General features: G+C 33.6%; 1 protein-coding gene across 2 annotated transcripts in view; it reads right to left on the bottom strand.

Moving 5' to 3' along the window:
* LOC106471157 (snurportin-1-like) overlaps positions 1 to 7,180 on the bottom strand; it is a 45,641-nt gene extending 38,461 nt beyond the window's left edge. Inside the window, exons 1-2 of one of the 2 annotated variants that reach the window (XM_013931746.2) lie at positions 6,963 to 7,180; positions 1,033 to 1,218 (exon numbers count right to left, since the gene is read on the bottom strand). In XM_013931746.2, the coding sequence (XP_013787200.1) occupies positions 1,033 to 1,190 (158 nt within the window). In that variant the 5' untranslated portion in view covers positions 1,191 to 1,218; positions 6,963 to 7,180. The remainder of the gene's footprint in view (positions 1 to 1,032; positions 1,219 to 6,962) is intronic. The other variant, XM_022399768.1, reaches the window with a different exon arrangement.
* Between the last annotated feature and the right edge of the window lie 2,584 nt (positions 7,181 to 9,764).

Here is a 9,764-nt window from a genome sequence, read left to right as displayed (position 1 = left end):
TATATAGTGCTCTGTGAACATAAATTAGTTAGCCCAATCAGTTAAATGATGAAAAATTAGGTGTCTATTTACTTGTGACCACTCAGTGTATGTGTGCACCCACAGAGGACAAGGGACTCATGAGAAACCAGGGTCCTCAAAAGCAAGAAATCTTCTCACAAAGGAAGAATAGTTTACATGAGAGTCTTAGAAACCAAAAGCTCCATAGAGCAAAAACATAAAAGAGAAAACTGAGCCTAACCTAACCTTTGTTCAAATGCTAGTTCTTGTGTCACCCTCCTACTGGTGGAGGGCTATAGTTTAATGATGAATATATATCATAGTCTGGTACAATACACATTAACATGTAGGAGTAGTAACTTTGTTCATGACTTGTGGCATGCTCAAAACATCTTTATGACTATGCATGAGGTAATGGCCATTTACTGTGTAGAGACATCAGTAATGTTTCGGAATACGGCTAGAGAAGAGTGAAACATAGCGTTTCTTTTAAATGTAACATGTGGAAGGTTTTAGTTAGGTAAGTAACATTCTATTTCATTCCAAAATTGTAAGACAACTTTTTTTCTACATATATGTGTGATGACAAGTAGAAAGTATCAAAATAAATACCTGATGCAGGTAGATAAATCTGAGTCATTTTGAAGCATTTATATTAGAAATTTTCCCTTTTTTTTTTCACACTAACTTTTCTTTTGCCATGATAAAATTCTGTCAGCAATTATTTCTTTTCAGACACACTGTGCTACTATGGTAAGAGAAAAAAACCAAAAACTAAATTTTTTTTGGCAAAAAGAAATGTAAAATCTATATTATTAGTTAAAGCCGACTAGTTTTTGTTTCACAGTTACTATCACTACCTCAAAGACAATAACTGAGTCACTGAAACAAGTTGGCTCTAGCTAATAAAGATTTTTACCTTTTATTGTGCCAAAAAAATGTCAGTTTTGTGTTTTTCACTCTCACTATTGAAACAGTAACTTCCTTAGAAAGAAATTACATTAAAAATTTAATATAAAACTCATGTCTTACTTCTTTTGTGCTTCAAGGAAACGTTTTCGTCTCTCTTCTTGTGGCGGCACAGCATATTTAGGTTTGTACTGAGCAAATCTTGGATGAGGGGCAGCCGTATCATTTGGAGTTGATGACACAGTTACTCCTGTTGCTAGGCAACTGATGAGGTCATCCATAGTTATGTATAATTGTATGAATGTCTTTCTAAGAAAATAAAGTGTATAAATAATCCTTCTCTTTTGTTATGACTAAATGCTACTTATATTTAACTGATAATAAAACATCCATGGTTCAAACATTTACCTACTCCTGTCTCCTGAAAAGAATTAGCCATTATTCTCCGATTCTTGAACAAATACGTTCTTCATGCAAATATATTTTAAACATTAATGCAACTCAAGCATGCTTCAGTGAAAATCAGTTTGCTAATCTAACAATCATAACCAAATACTTATATTCAATACACAAAACAGTAACATGTTCCAAGATTTATGACTCTTATGTTACAGAACTTGTACTAAAAATAATGATTATGCTCTATACTATATATGTACATCATTATGAAAACTTTATTGAAAACTACAACTTTAATTGAAAAGTACTGGATCTTCAAAAGGTTCATAACTACATACAAGAACATTAGAAGTAATTCTGTTTCCCTAACCTCAACCTCCAACTTCTGACAAAACTTGGATCACCGAAGAATCAGTAGTGAATAACTGCCACAGAGGAACAAAATCAACCAAACATCCTGCCATTGGACTGGAAACCACCTGAAAGTGACTGAAATGGCTGGTGACAATGAACCCAACTCCGTAACATATGGCAAAATTTTGAACCCCTAGTGGTTGGAACAGGTAAAGTACAGGAGGTTGAAGAAGGAGAAAGTTATGGGATAGTTCATGGTATCAGAATGAGAAAGACAAGTAACCAAAGACTAATGGTTGGACTAATTGTGGACTCAAATAGTCCATACATTATTTCAAAAAATCTGGAAAATCTCCACAAATAAATTGATGGAGAAAAGGAGCCATCCAGAAGTCACAAAGACAAAGGGAAGGTAGAAGAACCAGTAAGAAGACAGCATCCTTCCCAATATGATCCCAGCAGCAACAAAACCATGTATGAGGGGATAGGGCCAAAGAGGACAACAGCACCAAGGAGGAGGAAGGAGAGAAAGTTTATCCCCAAAAAAACCCTCATGGTATCAGTGGAGTGCCTCAGAAATGAGGTGTATGTTGGAAAGTACTGCAGGAGAGCTGTTAGGATAAGACAAAGGTGGGAAAAAGGATAGGATATCAGGGATAGCCCCTCACATTGGCAAAAGTGACTCCAACTGTTGGAAGTCCAGAGTGGGTTGATCAGCTTGCCGATAAGCCAATGCATAAAGATCAAAAGTCCATAGAGGATGAGGCACTCTAAAACCAGTCCTCAACTGAGAAATAAAATGTTCAGCATGAACCCAGTTCCAGGGGAATGAGGGAAAACAAGGGACTCTAATAAAAGGTGTCATGTAAAAAAATAAAATAAAGGAATGGTATCATATGAAAATGGAACAAACCTGAGAAAACATATCCAGAAAAGGCAAAGTTAGGCCTAGTAGATATCATAGAAGATACATACATGGGAAGACCTGGAATGGTTAGGAGTAGAAAAAAAAACTGCAAAAATCCTCTTCATCATGAACAGGTTCAGACAATGCAGATGGAACCAGAACACAGTCAGGAGAAAAAGGATGCCTCATATAACAATCAATCTCCCAATAAATGATAGACAAAAAATCCTTGTTATGGCACTCAAAGTAGCTGTAATAATATCAGAAGTTGTAAAACACAAACTTCGGAATTCATCTTAAACCATAAAGAAGTTGAAAATGAGAAGAAAAAAATGCATAAACAAAGGTACATTATTGCAGCAAAATACTACAGAAAAACTAACTGTAGCAAAATAATAAATAAAGTAAATCACTACTTTGCAAAAAAAAATTAAATAAACACCTAAAAAGAGCATAATTGAAAAACATCTGCACTCAGTCACTGCCTAATGAGAAGTGATAGTTTGGTAGAATCAAATAGAGGGAGTCACATGCATCAGGAGGATGTGTTGCATGATGATTTACATGCGAGACACAGCTGAACCATGTTGATCATGGAGTACATGAGAGTTCAAGGCTTGTGGAATACAAAAAACTTTTTGCATAAAGAGGGCAGCACTGAATGAGAATAGCTATACAAGTGAGAAGAGGTAATGTACCGTATCACAAATATTAATCCTTGTTTATAAACTTCAGTTACCTCCTTTTCACCAGTAAGTTTGTATCTTGAAAACTTACATTTAACATTTATTATTAATTTCTGTATTCATTCATCCAGGAACAATCTTCTGGCTAAAATGTAAGATTTCTGAAGAAATGCTAACTTTTTCAGTATTCGTTACTTACAATAACTAGTAAGAACCTTTAAAACTTCACTACAGTTTTTCATTTAGGTCATACAGTACTTATAACTTTTAAACGAAAGCTTTGTAACATATTTTCAGTAGTAAAACAACATTGTTGATAGGAAGAAAATTAATTTTAAAGTTAATACACTGTTAGTAAAGCTTCTTAAAACCATATATAAACCTTAACATAAAACTATTACAGTACACTGCTATATGCAGTTATAAACTAGTGAAATATTTTACCTGATGATGTGATGTATGCTGTTACCACTAATTCAAAACATGAAGAAGAGATCTCATGGGCTGAACAACTATCATCCTTAATTCATATGATATACTCATTTCCCTGATATTTGTCTGAATGATTGCCAAAATAGATTCATACACTTAGTACTAAAATCAAACCTTTAACAATTTTACAAGAACTCTGTTTTGAATTTCTACATTATCTAAACTAACAACATATAATATAATGACATTTGGGCAACAACAGACCATTTAGCCCTTCAAAGCATTCCCTGCACACTTACCCTTAAAAAAAAAGTAAAACTTGAGCCCACCCATTATTTTTCAGGTAATTATTCAATCCCTTTTTAAACACTTGAAAATATCAGCCTCCATTACTGCCAACAAATGCTAATGGACCAAGTAACAGTAACAATAATTTAAATTACAAAAGTGCATATATTGTGTCTAAATACAGTATCAAAAACATACAAGATCATGTAGTCAGGTAGGTGTACTCACCCTAATGCTAAGCAATGCTCATGTTCACCAAACACTTACCTACAAGTTCTAGCAATGTTAAGAGCTCAGTAGCAAGATACCTAAGGATGCCAACTGGTTATTAAAAAAATGTATAATCCAGTCCTTCTCTAGAGTTTAGACTGAGAATCACGGAAAGCACAACTGATATGGTTTTACTCATAAAAATACTGGTATTTTATGCAGTTTAAAATTTCCAAATATTCAGACAGAGATTATTTTCTGTTTGGAGTTCTAAGAACTTGGAAAACTACAAACACATATTAAACAGTTTTGTTGACTCCTTCCTTATGGTATTTAGAAAGCTTATTATACATATATATATTGGCAGTTGTCCTGGTTGGCTGGTAAAAGTAATGACTGTAGTTTCTACAAATAACATCTGGTGAAACTTCTGTGTGATACACTTTGGTTTTTGGTCTTTAGTCTACATTTATCCCTAAGATCCCTTCCTTAAGTCATGTTACTGAGGAAATTTCCATTTATATGAAACATGTAATAAAATTTTGATAATTTCATTAGTGTGCATGGGAGACAATACAAACTAACACAAAGGGTAAACTTTATAAAGTGCTCAGGTTAGTAAATTCCTTTTCTGATTTTAAAATTGTATTACAGTCAGATGTAAAATGAAAGTGTGTTTCACATATAGTGATAATAAAACATTTCATAAACATGAGGAAGTTTTGTTGCTTGATTAACTAAACTGGTTTTGTCCATCTTCTTGTCTCATGTTAATACTTTTTAGTCTATCCAAACTCAAAAATTTAATAAGTAAATTCAAGCTTTTCAAAGAGTTTCTATTTAATAAATAATAACATATTGCTGTGGATATCCAACCTAAGGAATTATAATAAAATGATAATGATGTCAATCATTAAATAAATTCTGTTGTATTTCTTTAGCAGGTCAGAGTAAAATGATAAGTTGCTGTTTAACATGTCCCTTAGGAGCCAAGGGGTGTCTTTACACTACAATTGTTGAATATAAAAAGTAAATTCAATCCAGAAAGTCCCAAAGAGGGTGGTTTGGACGTATCTTTTTTTGACAAGTTTTCAATTGTTAATTGATAAATTTTTAAGTGAAATACACCATCCTCATGTCTCCATACTAGCTAGTACCTAGGTCTACCCACTGGGAGTAAATTCAGTATATATCAATAAAGCCACGTTCTCAGCATCAATAATTAAGCAACTGCCAACCTTTTATGCTTCTGCTATCATCTTTTTAAGCTTAGCTTTCAAATGAGATATGAACAATTTAGTAGGGAAGGCCAAAGCATTACAATAGTCAGAAATAGGATTAGCAGACAGGAACACTTTGAAAGCAGCTACAGGCATAATATTGTACTCGGCTTGCTGTACAATATCTACCAAGGTGGTTCTAAATGGTTCCTGAATACCACTGCGTGTCACTTGGAGACTTTCATGCTTCTTGTGCTTGGCCATTAAGCTTGTGATATCATAATGGATTTTAGTCACCATACCACTTCAAATCCCTTTTCGCAGCCCCAATGCTAAAATAGTGCAGGAAATGCCTTTTTTTTTTAGCCAATAAGAACTTCCAAAAAATTTCAGTTCACATTAAGAAAAACTGGAATGGGTAGTTTTTTGTTTGTTTTTAAATGTCCTCCACTGGCTGGTGAGGAGCCTGTTAAAATACAATTGGCAAATAACATTATAACTTCAATGACAAAAAATTTCAAAATATGTTACAAATTTTAAAAAATACTTTTGATTTTGAAACATTGACACTATCGTCTATATTTTATTTTTCTTAATATGTACACATGTGCATAGCATGTAAACAAAAAAGGAGATGAAATGATTTTTACGGAGAGCAAACATACCCTGTGAATCTCACAAAGGCCAGAAAGGCCTCCCAGAACATGCTGTGCAAATAATGATAGTTCCCAGCATTTGATTCACTTCATAATTTTATCATGTAAAGATACAACATTTGTTCCCGATTAAGGTTAATTCTAATTTTAATAAGATATTCACCCTTTCTCAATTTCTTGTTTAGTGGTGCTGTACTGCCCTGACCAAAAGCACTACAAAGTACAATAATTAGCAGTCATTGCATATATTCACAATAAAATTAATTCTGCACATGAAAAAGTCATTATAAAATGGGTGATCACTGAATACCAAAGTTTTCTTTACTAATGTTATATGAATAGTGAAAATAAATAAAGATTATATTTTACTTGAAAAGTATCCGAACCAAGAGTCACCTTAAAGTTCAAGTAAACTTGCATGGTGATTATGCCAATACTAATTTTTACTACACAGACGTGCACAGCAACCATGCTGATATTGATAGTCTCGACCTAAATATAATCCACCAACATCTGTGAAACTGTCACTGTGTCAGAAGGGATAACTTTCAAAAGAATTCGTTACAATGAGATACAAAAAAAACCAAGAGTCAACACTGCATTTACAATGCTGTAATACTAATAATTATTTAACACACAACACTAACAGTAACATAAGTGATTAACAATATATCAACATCATTATAATTTGTATGCAGTAAATAAATGCACCCATTTAACATTTTAAATCCTGGTACTGTCAGTGGTAACTAAAAGTGAGTAAAACTAAAAATAGCAATATGATGTTAGCAGCGTAAGTTTAAAACAGAATGATAATTACGTTGTACTATTAGTACTAAATAATAATATTCGTATTACACAGTAATTAATAGCATTAGTATTAATATTATACGGTACTCACTGAATAAGTAATTCCAAGTTTTAACCACTGTATTGCTACTGCACCACTCTAAATTCTAATAGTAATAAACAGAAGTCTCTTGCTTCAAGTTTAATATAGTGAGATTATTTCAATTCCATCTCCTAGAAACACTAATACTATAAATAATTTGAATAGACAAAATTTAACACTGAGCAAACATCAACATGCTTCGACTCAAATAAAAAGAACCGCCATCGTGTGACTAAGTTTCAAAATATATATATTTGCAACGTAATTATTATTAAGAATGTCATCAAAAAGAGTTTAAAAAGCTATGCGAATGACCAGTGATTAAAAATTGATTCAGTAGAATATAAAATTCAGTAAACATAAAAGTAAAAAATTTGTTGTTTACATATTTAGAAAACTTAAAACTGTACAATGAATATTGCCGCAATTTTATTTATTCCATTAATTCCCTAATCATGTTGTTATCGTCATCCTGCTTATGGCATTTCCTATAAATAGTATACCAAACTCAATTCATCTTGAGCTTTCGTCATTACGATATATTTAAATACACACACATACAAAGATATATATATATAAGAGAGAGAGAGACGAGGGGGTAAAAGGTAAAATGTGTACCTTTTTGTTTTTCTTAAACTCTAATTTTTGCGAAAGGATCCAGAAGCCCGCCGGGAGGGGGTCATTTGTTTTAACCACTCGCACCACAATACAATAGTGTGTTGTCTATCAGTCAACCAATAGACACTAAAATGACGTCACGATAAGCCCTCTTATATGAAATAGGTAATTGATGAAGAAGTGGAGAGCCTCTCGATGTCGTGAGGAACCCTGCCGAGCCGAAACCCAGACACAAGGTGCCTCTTGTAGATAATACCCATCAGCAAGTATTGTCTTAGCAGCAAGTAAGATAGCTGGATCTCGTGCGAGAAGTTAAGGATTCGTGAGGTAGTAGAGAGTTTCTCCTTGAATAGAAGCACCCAATCTTTCTAGGAGTCAGGATAGAGGTACCACTGATGAACCTGGAAAATTTAGTTCCATTATACAAAACGTTATTCCATAAATTTTGTAAGATGAAACAAGATGTGATAATCAACTGAAGAAATGTATCGTTAAGCCTCTGTGTTCGTTTGTTAATTTCCCGTAGAAATTCTTCCCGAGAAACTTCAGCGATACAAGTCATTTCTTAAATAAAACTAGTTTATTCTTTTTCAATACAACTTTGCAATACACTTAATTTCCACAATCAATTTAACTTAAACACACGCTATAATTCACAACGAACGATTCACGCACTTACTTACTACCGTGCTTGACTCAATTGTCCGTCTCTATATCGATTCATTGTCTGGCGCACTTATATACAAGAATACCGCACATCTAGCAAACACCCCAGCATTCACGAACCTTATCATGACGTGTTACTAGGGTCACGTGACTTCCGCTGTCGTAACAGCATCTAAAATGGACTACTTTAAGTAAAGATAAAGCAAAGTCAAAAATGTGTGAAAGATACCAAATACTTTTAAATTATTAGAATCTGCATCAAAGATGTACAGTAGTTTTAAGACTGAACACAATACAAGTTTATTAAAATGACTCCAGGAAATGTAATCTTATGACATATCAATAAAGATCTTTAGTGCATTAAGCTAAAATAATACAAAGAGAGCAATTCAGGTGTAAAAATATATTGCTACGCCTCCGGTCGTTAGTTAATTTTCCGTAAAAATTCTTTCCTAAGAAACTTTACCGATACAAATCCTTTCTCAGATAAAACTGGTTTATTCTTTCTGAATACAACTTTACGATACACTTAATTTCAACAGTCGCGCTATAACAAACACTATAATTCACAACGAACTTCTCACGTGCTCAACAATATTCTGTCCGCTTACATTCAATTACTCATTACATTGCCTCCGTCACGTTGTGACCGTCTTATATATTGTTACGTCTCCGTTTGTTAATTAACTTTCCGTAAATTCGTTCCGACGAAACTTTAGCGACACAAGTCCTTACTTAATAAAACTGGTTTATTCTTTCCGAATATAACTTTACGATACACTTAATTTCAACAATCGCGCTAAAACAAACGCTATAACAACGAACGTTAACTTCAACAATACGTCTCTCTCTGACTGCATTTCAATTACTCATTACCTACACACACATTATTCTGTCACGTTGTCACCCTCTTTTATATACCAGACTACCCTATATCTAGTAAATACTAGAGCATTCGCCAAGGTACACGATAGTTCTAGAAAGCAGAGGGCGTGAGAATAGTCACGTAATCTCGCTGACGCAACAATATATAAGAATACCGAGATATAGTAAACTCCCGATATTTCATGAAGGTTCGAGAAGGAAGAGGCGTGATACAAGCGTCACGTGACCTGCGTTGTCGTAACAATATCTTGGATATAAATTCAAGAGTGTTTTGAGTCTGGTTAATACCATAGTCAAAACCTCATTTTGAGTGCTGCAGTAATGTTATCTGTTTGATATTTTATAGGATATTTGTGTCTTATTTGTTGTATCTGGGAGTAGATTGTAAATATCTAAAGAACATATGCAAAGCCTCACAGCAAAGTCACTGCTTCTGGCTGGATGGAAAACCAGAACTACCTCTGTCAAAGTCCTAAAATACCAAGTCAAAAATGTTTATGACATTCTGGCCACAAGGAACAATTGCAAACAGTTATACAACTGGAGATTATACTCGCAGTGAATCTTGTAGTCTAGACAGTTTTTGGTTATCTCTGTCACTCAGTTTTATTTTGCATCAATTTATGTCATGATATAAATGAC

Source organism: Limulus polyphemus, unplaced genomic scaffold, assembly GCF_000517525.1.
Source record: "Limulus polyphemus unplaced genomic scaffold, Limulus_polyphemus-2.1.2 Scaffold4443, whole genome shotgun sequence".
In the NCBI taxonomy this organism is placed as follows: Eukaryota; Metazoa; Arthropoda; class Merostomata; order Xiphosura; family Limulidae; genus Limulus; species Limulus polyphemus.
This window is presented reverse-complemented; position numbering and strand designations above follow the sequence as displayed.